Raw genomic sequence first — 16686 nt, forward strand, 5'->3', positions numbered from 1 at the left:
ACTCTTAATATTACAAGGCACCAAAAGAAAATTTTAATATGACTTGATATTAATGTGCTTTTTTTTGTGTGGTACTAGGGGGTGAAACCCAGTAGCATTCTACCTCCAAGCTACACCCCTAGCCCAATTTTTTCCTTATTTTGAAACATTGTCTCACTAAGTTGTGGAGTGCCTCACTAAGTAGCTGAGGCTGGCCAAGAACCTGTGATCCTCCTGTCTCAGCCTCCCAAGTGCTGGGATTACAAGCATGTGCCACCATGCTCCATTTAATGTGCTTTAGTGGTGTCTAATTTTTTAAAATTAGGAAATACTTAAAAATCAATAAAAGATAATACTTTGAACTCACTACTAAAATCACAATGTATAGATGTGTATCTACATATACAGAATGCACTTATCACATCAAGATATTTCTTTGATTGCTTGCACCCATGACAGTAACATTTATTTAAAAGCATTTATTTGAAATATATTTTCAACCTTCACACATAACAGAAGGAGGCACAATCATGTCTTCCTGCTTTGGAGATGAGAAAACTTGGACTTATGAATCAATGATTTACTTGAGGTCACAGTGTCAAAGGCTCACCAAAACCTCTGACCCAGGTGCTCAGATCACAAAGTGACTGTTTTATAAAAAAAATAATAATAATAAAAAAAAAGTAAGTTGCAAGGAACCTTGCTAGACTCTGAACAGATTCTAAGAATCTGACCCAGTTATCATTAAGAAGTTTAGAGACACTCAAAAGTCAAGGAGGTAATAGAAATGTTCATTAATTAGAAATACATAAAGTAATATTTTTCTAAAGAGAGGAATGAAGAAGATGCCATCAGGTGGACATTTGAACTGGGTAGCGAAAATCAAGCAGAGGGTTTAGAATCAAACAGCTATAAGGGTTCTACTATGACTTGTACACACTATGCAGTCTACTCAAAAATCTGTGTAATAAGCAAAATCAATCCTCATTTCCAGTGTTGCTCTTACAACTCCTCAGCCTTCCACAGAATTATAATGTGAATGTTGGAAGTGGGTTATTGCCAATAGTAAAGAATGTTTTTGCTTTAGTAGTGGTTAAGATTTTCAATTATAATCAAGTAAATGAACTTACTTCGAGAGAGATTCTCAAGGGCTTTCCCAAGCTGCTTGCTCTCTTGAAGGATGTGGTTCAATTCATCAAAATCACAGCTTTCTGGTTTAGTCCTCCAGTTCCACTTGGGATGCTCTACTGACCTTGGCACTATGTTTAAAAAAAATGGTTATTTCATAAGCGTGCTATTAATCATACAAACTCACTATTCATCATCATGTGAAAGACTGCACCAAGATCAGTGTACAGAATTAAAAATCTTTAACTTGGAAATAGTTTTATTTGGGGACCAAACAGAAAGGAAGATATGAAGCAGAGTTTGAAGAAAATGTTTTAACTGAAGAAGTAAAGAAAGTGTAGCTATGTGAATGGAAAAAAGGAAATTCAAGTATTGATAAAGAACCAATCATTTCTGTAGCTTAGGGGGAAACAGAAAAACACACATATATTTCATATTATGTTATCTGCTTTAAAATAACTACAGGTTTTTCTATATAAATTAGCAAATATTTTTAAGACATGCTTCTATTGTATTTACCTTCTCTTCTTTCCAAGTTCCCACTAAAATTATGATATGAGCAAGGAATTTTTTTTTTGAAGAAGAAGAAGAAGAAGAAGAGGAGGAGGAGGAGGAGGAGGAGGAGGAGGAGGAGGAGGAGGAGGAGGAGGAGGAAGATTATTCAAAGATTTTTTATGAAAGATACAAAGTGGATCAATGAAAGGTTAGTGAATTTATCTAGGTAGAGAAAACTGAAACTTTAAAGTCCCTGAAGAGGGGATGTCAAGAAAATAAGCATTTCATAGTATTTAAAGATTAAAGCATAAACTCAGAAAAACAATGTCAAAGTAATAAAAATATAAGAGCTTAGCTGTTTTCCACATCTAAAGGTTCTATTTATATGCCCATCACAATTCAAAGTTTAAATGGTGGCAATAAAGAAAATATTATAAAAGCTTTTAGACAAAAATAGCAAGTCAAGCTAATATCAGATTTCTCAATGGTACCATTTTGCTCTAGAAGACAAAGGGACAATTTCTTCAAAATTTTAACTGAAGGTTACTTCTAACTTAGAATATCATACTAGCTAAGAAACCAATCAACATACTTAAAAAACTCAAAATTAATCTCATAAGCACTCTTTCTCAGAAAGCTGCTAGTGAAAGTGCTCCAGCAAAATGAATCGGTAAGCTAAAAAATAAAAAGACTTGGAGTTCAGGAAACAAGTGATTTCCCAAGTGAAAAAGGAAGAAGGAAGTCTTAGGATAATTATGAAATATATTCTCAAAAGACAGCTCAAAAGATGTCTAGAAACCAAGGAGTCAAGAATAAAGCAGGAAAACAGGGCTGCAGGAGAGAGGTAACCAAAACCTGAATGAAATAAAAGAAAAACACAATATAAAATAGCATAGATGTTATAATTTCTTGCTGTATTTGTTCCTATTGAAAGGTAATTCTTTGGTCAAGGTTTGATGAAGCATTAATGGAAAATAAAAGGAACAGAAAAAAGAAAATTCTAATACTAGATAAATATTAATGGCTGGGCATTGCATGGCACACTGGTGAAAATGTTAATATAGTCATAATAACATCAGCGCAGAGTATATAGTTAGCCAACATTTGAAATAACTGCTTGACTATACTGCAGGTTGAAAATGGAGTTGGTGTATGAAGCACAATATCTGAAGGAGGTCAAGAGATGATGCCCAAATTTAAGAAGCCAAAGAGCTGTGTTAGTATCGTATGCTCAGATACTTAGGAGCCAAGAGGAACATCTAAAAGTGTCAAAAATGATTCCAGGTTATAAAACAATATTGGGGAGAGAGAAGGATACTGTTTTGTAGTATTGCTTTCTTTTTTAAATCATGTGCATTTTGTTTTGCCAAAAATCAAATAAAATACATTCAAATATTTTCATGATAAGAATATAGAAAATAGCTATAAATGATCGAAATATATCATTTGAAGCCAGGCGTGGTGGCACACGCTTATAATCCTAGTATTTGGGAGGTTGAGACAGGAGGATGGTGGTTCGCAGACAGCCTCAGCTACTTAGTGAGGCCCTCTGCAACTTAGTGAGACCCTGTTTCAAAATAAAGAATAAAAATAGGGCAGGGGATGTGGCTCAGAGGTCAAATTCCCCTGGATTCCATCCCCAGACCCACAGAAAAGAAAGAATATTGAAATATATCATTTGTCCACCTTTTTAAAAAGTAATCCAGCAAAATCTTTTATGGTGAGAAATGCATTGATCCTATGAACCAGTGAACTCACATTTGATAAATCATCATAAAGAAACAAAAACACCTGTACTGTGTATATAAACAGAATGGATCATTTTCACAGGAACACAGGATTTTTATTTGTTTGCTTCAGCAAATACTTTGTGGTCCCCAAACCCTGGAAATCATTTAAATTTCCTTCCACAGAGGATGAGCTGAATAAACTATGAGGCAATCATATTGTGCTATGGCATGAAGTTATTAAGAACTATGAGTTATCTCTAAATTCATTACCATGGAGATATTCTTCTAGTGCATTTAAAAACAAAATCTGGTTACTTAAGAAGGTATACAGTTTAAAGCCAAATTTTTATAGTAAATCACCCACACATATTATATATGCTGTGTGCACAAAAAAGATATCAAAGGGTAAATCAAAGGGTAAAGCTATTTCTAGACTTGAATTTGATAGGTGAGAGTGGGAAGGCCATGTCTCTTTCCATATGTCTTTATTTTTTAAATTGTTAGAATAAGCAAATATTTTAAAGTCAGATATTGTGATGCCTCCAACATGATTCTTGTTGCTGAGAACTACTTTGGCTATTCTGTTTGCTGTGGTTGTTGTTGTTGTTGTTGTTGTTGTTCCAAGGACTGATTTTTCAATGACTGTATGAAATGATATTGGTAATTTAATAGGTATAATATTACATCTGTAGATCACTTTTGGGAAAATGGCTATTTTAATTATATTTATTCTACCGATCCAAGAACATAGAAGATATTTCCATCTTCTAAGGTTTTCTTCAATTTTTTAATGTTTTATAATTTTTCCTATAGAGGTCTTTTATTTAACTCTATAGTTATCTTTATTCCTGTTTTATTTTTTTGTGGGATATCCTGCTACAAAGCCATAATAATAAAAACAGCATGGTACTGGCACAAAAACAAACACATAGAACAATGGGCAAGAACAGAAGACTCAGAAGCAAATCCGCACACTTACAGCCAATTGATTTTTGACAAGGGGGCCAAAAACATACACTGTAAAAAAGATAGCCTTTTCAACAAATGTTGTTGGCAAAACTGGTTAACCATATGCACAAAAAAGGAAATAAACCCCATTTTCTCTCCCTACCCAAGAGTCAATTCAAGATGGATCAGAGACTTGGAAATTAGACCAGAGACCTTGAGGCTCCTTGAAGAGGGCATAGGTCCAACACTGCAACACATAGGCACAGATAAAAACTTCCTCAACAAGACCCCAAAGGCACAAGAAACTAAAAGGCAGATTAACATGTAGGATTGCATTAAACTGAAAAGCTTCTCTACAGCAAAGGAAACCATCAAGAAGTTCAACAAACAGCCAACAGAATGGGAGAAAATTTTGCCAACTATTCCTCTGAGGACTAATATCTAGAGTATATAAAGAACTCAAGAAAGTCACAGCTAAGAAAACAACCTAATGGAAAATATGGGCAAGGTAACTAAATAGACACTTCACAAAAGAAGAACTTCAAATAGCCAATAAATGCATGAAAAAAGTTCAACATCATTAGCAGTCAGAGAGATTTCAATCAAAACTACCCTGTGATTTCATCTAACTCCAACTAGAACGGCAATCATTCAAAACACAAACAATAACAAATGCTGGTGAGGATGTGAAGAAGTGGGAACTCTAATACATTGTTGGTGGTTTTGCAAATTAGTGCAACCACTTTGGAAAAAAGTATGGAGGATCCTCAGAAGAATGGAAACAAACTTACCATTTGATCCAGCAATACCACTTCTAGGTATCTGCCCAAAAGAATGGAAACCAAACTACCAAACTAATCCATGCATACCTATGCTCACAGCCATACAATGCACAATTGCCAAACTATGAAACCAGCCATGGTGTCATCAACAGATGAATGGATTACAAAACTGTGGGATATGCACACAATGGAATTTTACTAGGCTATAAAGAAGAACAAAATTACGTCATTTACAGGGAAATGGATGGAACTGGAGGACATTATGCTAAGTGAGATTAGTTGGTCACAAAAACTAAAAATATCAGATGCTCTCCCTAATATGTGGAAGCTAGAATTAAAAGGGTCATAGGAGGAACTCTGGGGAAAAAAGAGAAACCATGGATAAACAAATAAGGCGACCTAACTGAAGGGAATGAAAAAGGGAAGAGGGAAATTCCCTAATGTACATGATGTACATCCACAAACATATCAAAGTCAATAACTAAGCCAAACATGAGAAGGAGGGAGGAGAAGGAACGGAGTGGGAATTGGGGAAAAACTAAATGAGTGATGTGTACATGTATGTGTCTAACATCTTGTACCCCATTATGATGTGTGACTACAATGCACTAATAAAAAATAAATAAATAAAGCAAATATTACTTCTATAATTCAAATGAATTTTAAAATAAAAAAGTTAAAAAGGAGGAGGAGGAAGAGAAACCCCAAAGGCTCCTCTTTTGGGCTTCTTTGTTTAAGAGACTGGAAACAAAGTCTCAGTCCATATTAACACACTGATATTCAAACAGTGGAGAGTGGACACAATGATTGTGACCAGTCTAGAAAACACTTCCTGGCATTTCAGTGTCTCTGTCTCTCTGTCTCTCTGTCTCTGTCTCTCTGTCTCTCTCTCTCTCTCTCTCTCTCTCTCTCTCTCTCTCTCTCTCTCTCTCCTCTCCCTCTCCCTCTCCCTCTCTCCCTCTCTCTCCCTCTCTCCCACTCTCCCTCTCCCGGTCTCTCCTCTCTTTCTCTCTTTCTTTCTCTCTCTTCACAACAAAATATATATTTTATGCTTTTATTTGTGCATTATATTCTCACATCATAATGTAAATCATGCTGACAGTGATATACATGCACACAGCACTTGGCACCACTCTCCGCCTCCCATCTACCCCCTTTCCCATATAGAGTACTGAGATTGCCATTGGTATTTTCACATATGTACCATCAGTTGATGGAAGTAATTCCTTCAATGAACCTCATTCTTCCCCCTCCTTCCTGTAGACCATCTTCCTGACTCCACTGAAGTTTCTCCTTCATTATCTGGAGTCACCCTGGTATCTGAATTACTCTCTATCTTGCACATATTAAAGAACACATATGACTTCTCATTTCCTGTAACTTGCTAACCTAGTCAACACCCCCAGATAACTATCAAACTTGGTGTAGCTGCCCATCATCCCAGCTGAGTCCAGCACTTTCAGACCCACTACTTGGATACACCAACGTGGGCAAGCCAGGGGAGACCAACAGAAGAACTGGACAGTCAACACCAAATCATGACCTGTGGTATTAAGCAAATGGGTTGGGGACAGCCATACACAAAGCAACAGAAAACTGATAAAACAACCAAAATTTTTTCTCATCAACTTTTGAGAGAAACTAAAATACATTTTTATTATAATTTTGTAGCTTGTGATAATTTGATACATATATAGTACATAATTTATCATGGGAACCAAATCTAGGGCAATCAAAGCCACATAATCATGGTCTAATCAACTGCAATTTCCAATGCTGTTCTGATTCACACTGAAAGGAGAATTGGGAGGTCATAAGCCCAGTATACAGCCCTTGGATAAGTCTGACAGACAAAAAGGCCTTAAGTCATACTTCATTTTAAAACTCAGGGCTATTATTTAAATGCATTTTATAAAATTATCCTTTGAAAAAGTGGAAAAGAGCAAAACAGTGTCACAACAAGGTGTGACTCATAGGAGAAGAGGACAGAATCTAAAGTTAGGGAGAGTCTTTGAGGCTACAAAGACAATGTGCTCTCCAATGCAGAAGGGCATCTACAGTGCCTTGAGGAAAGACATCCTTCTTTCTTCCATAACAAAGTTACTACTCAGAAAAATCTATTGGCTATTGATCAGGGCTAATTTTTATTAACAATTATATCATCTGACTCACTGTGAATTCCACCAGTAGTGTCTTATGTGTTTAGGTTAAAAAATAAAGGTATTGATTTACCCACATGACCTCTGAGATACTGTTTATCCATTTATTTTAAGTGGAAGTCAGAGCTCTATTTTACTAATGAGCATACAAAACTACAGAACCTCTAAAAAGGAGAAATGGGCATCATCTGTCACTATGACTGCGATCCAACTTTTTCTTTTTCTTTCTTTTTGATACATGAAAACATTTAAAGTATATATATTTATGGGGTATCATAGGATGTTTTGATACATGTATATACTGTGTAATGTTTAAATCAAGATAAACATGTCTAATTAAACATTTATCATTTTTTGTAGTGAAAGCACCCAAAATCCTTTTTATAGCTTTTGAAATATATATTACTATTATATAGAGTAAACCTACTGTGTACACCAGAACTTCTTACTCCTACCTGTAACTTATTACCATTGATAACCCTATCCATTCGTTAAACTAAAATAATTTCAATGATTTCTATCTTTCAACTCTTGTTTTCTAAAATTTAATAAACATTACTATTTTTATCTGAAAGTTCCTACCAGTACACAACTTTCACTTCAAGTATGCCAGGAAATATCCCCAGTACCATATTCTTTTTTTTTTTTTCAATTTTTTTAAATTGGTGTATTATATTCATACAATTTATTGGGGTAAAAAACTTGTATGTACAAACATGTACTCATCGCTGATTTAACCCCTACCCAATTCCCACCCCATTCCCTCCCCATCCCTCCCTCCCTTGCTTGGCTTAGTGACTGACTTCGATATGTTTAAGTACATTGTGTGTTTTAGAGATTTTCCTCTTCCCCCCTCCTTTCTCCTCCTTTAGGTTGTCTTGTTTGCTCCTCTATAGAATTTCCTCTTTCAAGAGTTCCTCCTATGACCCACTTCTCCCTAACTCTCACATATTAGGGAAAGCATCTGATTTATTTTTTTGTGGCCAGTACCATATTCATAATATACTGGAAGCTGATTATGCTGATATCATTGCTTCATATCTCTTGCCTTTTCTAATACTTTCCCATACTTTTTTCTCATACAATAACTCACACTTTCTAATTTCAAATTGTATTACAAAGCTATAGTAATAAAAAAAAATGTAGTACTTACATAAGGATAAACATGCAGATTAATGAAGCAGAACTAAGAACCCAGATCACAATATATATCTTTAACCTATTACCATCAAAAGATATTCAATTGCCTTAGTAGTAATAATTTAATGTTTCACAATATATTTACAATAAATAACCCTATACCCACTCTGTGATATATATGTGTGTATGTATATATATACATATATATGCATAAATGCATATGTATAAATATTATATCTATATTATAAAAATGTTATTTTGGTTGTCATTAAAATTTTCTAATTGTCTAGTAGAACCAAAGTTTGAGGGTATATTATCTGATCAGAAATATATAATCAGATGCCAGAAAACCACCAATACTGGCAGCTAGGTAGCAACCTATAAAAACCATAGTGCCTGAAGCATGAGTGGGCCTTTGGGCATTCACCCTTCATAATAAATGATGGAATATAGAAATGGCTTTATAAGTTAGTATGCATGATGTGCATGGTGGCGCATGCTTGTAATCCCAGTACTTGGGAGGCTGAAACAGGAGGACCTGGGTTTGCAGCCAGCCTCTGCTACTTAGTGAGGCACTTCACAACTTAATGAGACCCTTGTTTCAAAATAAAGAATAAAAAATAGGGCTGGGGGTATAGCTCAGAGGTAGAATGTCCCTGGGTTCAATCCCCAGTACCACACACACACACACACAAAAAAAAAAAACAAGTTAGTAATCCCCTACAGTTATGGATTAATTATTAGAATATTGAAAAACAGAGAGAAAAAAAATTATCAACCCTTGATGGAGGGACTTATTTTTCCTATTTCACATCCTTACTTTTTTTTTATTTAGCCTTTCATAATTGAACCAGATGAAAAGTCGGATACTATTAAATATATTATATGAATGAGACATGCTATTTAAAAAATGTTGATATCTAATTCTGTGTACTAAACTGGTAAAGCAGGACAATTTGACAAATCACAATTATAATTTGCTAAGAACACTTGAAGTTAATAGTATTGCATATAATCTTCACAGTGGTTTGTGGTTGGTTGATACAATACTTTTTTTGAGTATCACTGTTTAAATGCAGATACAGAGTTAATTTCAGGCTCCTTCACAGATGTCCCAGATTCAAATTCCAGTTAGCAGTAATGGTTTTTCAAACATTTTCAATCAAAATAAATATTTTCAACCTACTCCTTTCTCTGCTGAAATTAAAATACAACCTTTTACTCTGTAACAAGCATAAGGAATTGATGTATAAGAATAGCTTTTGAGCTCTCTTGTGTTTCAACAAGTAGAGGAATTTTCTATAGACACCTGAGCTGTTTAATACTCTTCCATGTGTGTGGAGGTGGCAGGGTGGTGGGGAACCAGTGCCTATCGGGTGCTGGGAAGGAGAGGTGGGCAGTGAGACAGCAGAAAGACTAGAGCAGTGCAGGGGAGGATAAACAGGGACTTGGTCACGGTAGTAATGAGTGGGACTCCAGGGAGATCCAAGCTGAAGGAATTTTAAAATTTTTATTAAATTTTTGGAAGAAAAAAATTCCCTAGCTTCTGCTCTAAAATATTTAATTTGCTTTTATGTCCTTTAGTAAATGTAGGTTTAGTTCTACTTTGAATGGCCACAGAAAAGGTATAGGTCAGTTACACATGTTCAGGATATAAGGAAGTGAGTAAATATATATAAAAAGTGCAATTTTATTTCAGAAAGCAAAATTCATTGGGATTAATAGCCAGAAGTATCGATGAAAAGTTCAATTTCAATTACTACTTTTTCTCCATTTTCTGAACAAAGTAGACTTTCAAACTACCTTTGAATTACAGATTTACTTACATGATTTGGAATCTGCTGATGGGGGAGAAATATTAGACACAGCAAGGTCACTTTTTGACTTTTTAGGCTTCTTTGCATTTAGTTGCCAAGGCTTATCATAGCTTCTGAAATCCCTCCTCATTCCTTTAGGTTCTGTTGAAACAAAATACATGTAGAAATTCTGATCATAAGGTTGAAGGAATTCTTGTCCTAAAATGGAGTATTTCATGATTCCAAGAACCACTTAGAGGAAAAGGGAGGAATGAAACACTGGATTTTGTGGATTTATTTTACCTCTACTCTTGGCAAGAAAAATAATAGCATCTTAATTCAAATAATTTAGAAAAGACATCATTATTTTCTAGTTGATTGAAAAGAAATAAGAGACAAGAAGTCATCCATCAGTTTAGTGGAGAGCCACAGGATTTGCCTAATGGAAATTTCAACAGGAGTCATAATTTCATCTAATCTAAAATTTTGAAAAAAAATCAAATAATGTGAAGATATATGATGAAAGGATAAAGAAAAGTCTGTCTTAGCCGGGCGTGGTGGCACACCCTTGTAATTCCTGTGCTTGGGAGGAGGAGACAGGAGGATCACACAGGTTCGAAGCCAGCCTTGCTGGGACCCTGTTTCCAAATAAAAATATAAAAAATAGGTGTCTGGGAGTATAGCCCCGAGGTATAAGGGTTCCCAGGAACCCCAGTACCACCAAAAAAAGAAGAAAGAAAGAAAAGAAAGAAAGAAAGAAAGAAAGAAAGAGGAAGGAAGGAAGGAAGGAAGGAAGGAAGGAAGGAAGGAAGGAAGGAAGGAAGAAAATTCCATCTATACTACTTAGGGACAAACCTAAAACCAGATAGAATACTCCACCTTTAAATTTGAATAAAAAGAAAAAATATTCTAAGAAAAGTTTAATGTAAAAACAAGAATATAGCATTCGAGATGAAGGGGAAAGTATACTTTCAGAAATTGCAGAACATGATGTTTTATCTTCTCAGTAAAAATAAAAGAAACTGAGCATGGTGGTGCAGGCTTGCAATTCCAGCATTTGCTAGGCTGAGAAAGGAGGATCGCAGTTGGCAAACAACCTCAGCTACTACTTAGTGACGCCCTTTGCAACTCAGGGAGAACCTGTTTCAAAATAAAGAATAAAAAATAGGGCTGAGGTATAGCTTGGAGGTAGAATGCCCCTGGGTTCCATTCCCAATACTGCAAGAATAGATGAATGAATGAATAAATGAATGAATGAATGAATGAATGAATGAATGAACAAACGAATAAATAAATAAATATAAACATGGAAAAAATAAAGTGGATTTTATAAAACAAAAAGTAATTACAGAGAGGACTGGCTGACCAATCTATGATTTAAAATGTTCCTATGCACAAAACTTTTTTAAAAGTGAGATCAGCCAAGCACAGAAGGAGAAGGTACATATGTTTCCTCTAATATGCCCAAACTAGGAAACACAAAAGATACCAGTGGGACTCCAGATAATGGAGGGGAAATACCAGCAAAGTTTGAATGGAAAGATAGAAGAGGAGGAAGGCTGATCTTGATTAATGAGGGTCTACATCTGAACATGTGTAAAATTATGAATAAGACATGGTTAACCTGGACAACCACTGGTGGGAGGGGGGAAGGGAAAACGGGGGTGGGGGGGAGAGGGCACCAAATATAATTTAAATGTATACTATTTATTTTCAATAAAAAATTGTTTAAAAAAGTACAGACAAGAAATTAAAATGCAATACCATATTTAAATTTGTGTTCAAGCCAGGCGTGGTGGTGCACGCTTGTAATACCAGCACTTGGGAGGCTGAGACAGAAGGATTGCATAAGTTCGAAGCCAGCCTCAGCTACTTAGTGAGGCTCTCAGCAACTTTAGTGAGACCCTGTTTCCAAATAAAGTATAAAGTAGGTCTGGGAGTATAGCCCGGAGATAGAAAAGCCCCTAGGTTCTACCCCCAGTACCACTAAATTAATTAGTTAATTAATTAATTAATTTTTGTTCAAAGCCAGAAAGAGAAAATTGATACTGTCAACAACTGAGTCATTGGCATGGAGAATGCACTTCACTCAATAAGTTTCTCTAAGAGAATCGATAGAGGAAGGCATTGCAACACCAAAGGAAACAAGAGAAATGAAGAACGACACAGGCAGCTCAACTGACATGGGATTAACTTCCCTTAAATATCCTAGTCAATACCCCAGTACAACTTCTAAATAACAAAAGTGAAGGATAAATCCCTAAGCATTCAAGTAAAAATAATTTCTTTTTACTTCTTAGAAGAATTAAAAAATAAAACCTCTAATCTCAGGTTTTTCCTTCAAAATATTAACTGATATATTTGTGAGGAGAAAATCTGTGTCTCGAGTTGCTAGATGCATTTGAAAGTAACATAAGAACATCTAGATATTTTCAAAAATTATTATACCCGTGTGCTTTGACGACTGAGTTATTTTCTAATAAGAAGATGCACAAAAATAAATAACTCATAGCTTCAGCCAGTATTTGAAAGAGCATTGTTTATACCACCTAAATGATAACGTCTCTGGTTAAGTTCAAATCCAAGAGTTAGTCTGCTTCCCTCTCCTTCCTGCCATACTCGTCCTTCTGGAATACTTCCTCTTCTTCTGGGTCACACAATCCATATAAACAAAAATCTTTTCATTTTCAAGTCCCGCATTTCATGTCTTAACAAAACTTAATTTTTTTTTTTCCTCCAGAAAAATGTTCCTTGTTCTGCCGCTTTCTGGAATAGAGGATATTATTTCCCCCAAGTCCCACCCACCACTGGCTGTGGGAGCCGGCCTGGGGCATCCTGATTTGGTATCGCAATGGAAAGCCTCAACAATAAAGTCAGAATGCCTCCTCACTTGTGGGAAATGCTGCCTGGCTGTGTCCTCCCTGCTAGCACTCCATTACCATCTTTCTGCCCTTGATGACTCCCACAGCGCTGAATTAGACTTCACCACGGTCCCTCTCTACCTTACAACAACTTGGATGAACTATGGTGACCTCTTTTATTTTCTCTTTTTTCTTTTATTTTATATTATTTCATTTTTGGTGCTGGGAACTGAACCCAGGTTCATTCTCCTTCTGAGTTATATTCCCAGCCCTATTTTATTTTTTATTTTGAAATAAAGTCTCACTAAGATGTGAAGGGCTTCACTAAATCACTAGGGCTGGCTGCTACCTGTCATCCTCCTGTCTCAGACCCTAAATACTGGGATTACCAGCCTGCACCACCATGCCTGGCCAAGCTGACCTCTTTATCCTTAGATGAAACAAGCATTGAGCTTCAGAATTTGGTGTCTTTCTCCACTCTGAAGAGCTCCCTGGTATTACAAATATCCCCAAACTAAAGCAAACTCCTGGATCTTTTCATCCTCTAGAATCATTCAACTCAGTGCACAAAAATGGTTTTTAAAAGATGAGATACAGAAGTACCGACATGAAGCTGGCACACACCCATAGCACTCTTCAGATGCTTCTATGTCTCACCTATTTTCACTGAACTGACCTCCTAGAGGTTTCCCCCTCTCTGAGTGGCTTTCCACGTCTACATGTCACCCTGCATGGCTCAGCTCACCTCTACCAACAGACCTTGTACTTATCACATCTCACCTTGCTCGCAACCATCCCGAAGTCCTTTGAAAGCTCTTCCTCTACCCTCCCCACAACAGAATAGCCACAATACCCAATCAACCATTCAAATTGTTTTCTTTCTCCCTACCCAGTATACCAGAACACTTCGGGGGGAAAAAAATCACTAATTTTCTAGAGGTTTCCACAGTTAACTAATTAATAGGTAATTCATGTCTTCAATTTCATTAAGTCCCAGAACTGCTTAGCTGACTTTTACATTTTCTTTCTGAAAGCCGGGTGTGGTGGCACACGCTTGTTATCCCCGCACTTGGGAGGCGGAGACAGGTGGATGGCGCAGGTTCGAAGCCAGCCTCGCTGGCTTCAGAGACCCTGTTTCCAAATAAAATGTAACATAGTTCTGGGAGTGTAGCCTGGAGGTAGAAGGGTTCCAACCCCAGTACCACCAAAACAATAAAGAATAAATAAAATAAAATAATAAAATTTCTTTGTCTTTTCTTTTTTTTTCTCTTCCTTTGTGATTTTTTATAATTGGTATCCTCACTTCATTCTCTGCTTAGCCAACCCCCAACTCTCTTATTCCCAGGAAATAATCTCACCTCTCAATAAATAACATTATTTAGGGCATCCTGGCCCCAAAGCCCTCCATTCTTTAACAACTTTCACAATTGTTTATGTAATGCTTAATGAGTTCCACACATGGGACTTCTTCATGACTCACACCAGAGCTTTAGAGTCACATCCAACTACCTACGGAATTATCTACTAAAATGTTCCACAAGAAACTCAAATTCACTAACAGGAATTGAACTTACATTTCCCTTCATATTTTTAGTTCTGTGTTCCCATCTTGCCTTATTAAATAAGTATTTATATCATTTACTTAAGTCAGTAAACTGAGAGTTGCAATAACTTCCCCCCTTCTTTCATCCTCTTCAAGAAAAAAGTAAGTGTTTTTGAAAGAGAGAATTCCAAGAAAACTGGTAGAATTAGGTATTTTTTAAGCATGATCTCTATAGCCTGATGTTTGTCCTATATTATTCTACTTGGATAAAGATAGGACCTTGACCTGCTTCTATCCAATAACATATGGCAAAAGTTGGGATGCCCATGTCTAAATTATATGGTATTATAATATATAACTAAGGCTGGGCGTGGTGGCGCGCGCTTGTAATCCCAGAATTTGGGAGGCTGAGACCAGAGGATTGCGGTTCAGGGAAAAAGCCTTAGCTACTTAGTGAGGCCCTCAGCAACTCAGTGAGAATAAAAAATAGTGCAGGAGGTTTAGCTCGGAGGTCAAATGTCCCTGGGTTCCATACCCAGACCCGCAAAAAAAAAAGAAAAAATATATTTATTTATAATGTTAGTCATATTATATGATATAATGTAAGACTGTTTTAGTAGAGTTTAATAAGATAAATTTCCTTGTGCTTTTTCTTGTGTGTGTGTGGTACTGGGGGTGGAACCCAGGGACTTTTCTACCTCCAGGCTACACTCCCAGACCTATTTTATACTTTATTTAGAAACAGGGTCTCACTAAGTTGCTGAGAGCCTCACTAAGTAGCTGAGGCTGGCTTTGCACCTGTACGATCCCCGTCTCAGCCTCCCAAGCGCTGGGATTACAAGCTTGTGCCACCACGCCCTGCTCCTTGTTGACTTTAAAGAAGAAAGCTATAATGAGGTGAGAGACCTAAGTGTCAATGAACTTTGAGTTGCATCTAGAAACTAATAACAAGTCCTGAATGAAATCCAGAAAGGAGACTGGGACCATTAAGGTCCTATATGACCTCAGGTAGTTAATTCTTCCAAAAACCTAAATGAACTAGAAAGAGGATTCTTTTATGGTCCATCTCCAGATGAGATGACAGTCCAGTCAGCATCTGGATTTGCAGTTTCATGAGGCTAAATGGAAACTCAGCTAATCCTTGTAACAGATTTCAGGCACAGAAACATTGAGTTGCTCAATGTTTTCTGATTAAAAATAGCAAGTTTATTACAGTACAGTCTCTCTGGGTACAATGATTTATGAAATGTGAGCTCACATGAGCTTCAGAAGGCTCATAAAAGCTCATTCAATTTGCCTTCAATGGTGGGTGTAATCTTGACACATACGAGCAAAAGTCCATGTCTATCTTCTCATCTGATTTATAACCTGAACCCAAAAAGCGAGGCCAAGAAAAAACAGGGTTTCTTTTATCATGTGCCAAACGCTCATTATCCTAGAATCCTGTATGATGCAGATAGCTTTCCTATGGATAATAAGCATCAGAGATGTCTACATTCTTCAGATGATACCCTATTCTCCACATACTTTAGTGTCTTAAGAAAGGATTAATCTCAGAGCGCAACTAAAGAAAACCAAAATCCTTTCATAGATCTCAGAAAGCAAGATGAGGAAAAGTTATAGTGTCATAACAGAAAGATATCTTGAGTCTAGAAAATCAAATTAGGCAAAGAGTTGGCAGCCCAAGCAACAGGCACAAGGAGATTTGAATTTAAAGGAAAATGCCAGATGAACAGACAGGTATGTATTAAGATCAAAGTCAAGTCTATCCAATTCTCTGACCAGCGTTTACTGGGGAAATGAGGCTACTGTAGAGTTGGCCAGCTGGTTCCCAATGTCCGGAGTCAATGATTCTAACAGTGAGCTTACTACATAGGAAAATATCAGAGTTGGACAAGTGGAGAATAATCATCAGTTTGGAAAACAAGAAAAATAATATTTTTTAGATATATAGTATTTACTTTTTTATATAAATGAACCATAAATGTTAAAATCAAGTTATTCATAAAAGAAATATAAATTCAGAATAACTACATTGAATTCATACAGCATGAGGTTGTTATATATATATTTGAACCATTTATATTAAAATGTAATATATTGATTTTCATATTTTGAAGCATAA

At 36.2% G+C, this 16686-nt stretch overlaps 1 protein-coding gene across 6 annotated transcripts in view; it reads right to left on the reverse strand.

Moving 5' to 3' along the window:
- LOC308261871 (uncharacterized protein C8orf34 homolog) overlaps positions 1–16686 on the reverse strand; it is a gene marked incomplete at both ends in the record, with an annotated part of 438078 nt that overhangs the window by 341544 nt on the left and 79848 nt on the right. For 5 of the 6 annotated variants that reach the window (XM_080694054.1, XM_080694051.1, XM_080694053.1 and 2 more), the window contains 2 exons: positions 1110–1238; positions 10188–10319. In XM_080694054.1, the coding sequence (XP_080550180.1) occupies positions 1110–1238; positions 10188–10319 (261 nt within the window). The remainder of the gene's footprint in view (positions 1–1109; positions 1239–10187; positions 10320–16686) is intronic. The other variant, XM_080694055.1, reaches the window with a different exon arrangement.

The sequence above is a fragment of the Muscardinus avellanarius genome (assembly GCF_963383645.1).
Source record: "Muscardinus avellanarius genome assembly, chromosome: 4".
Taxonomy (NCBI): Eukaryota; Metazoa; Chordata; class Mammalia; order Rodentia; family Gliridae; genus Muscardinus; species Muscardinus avellanarius.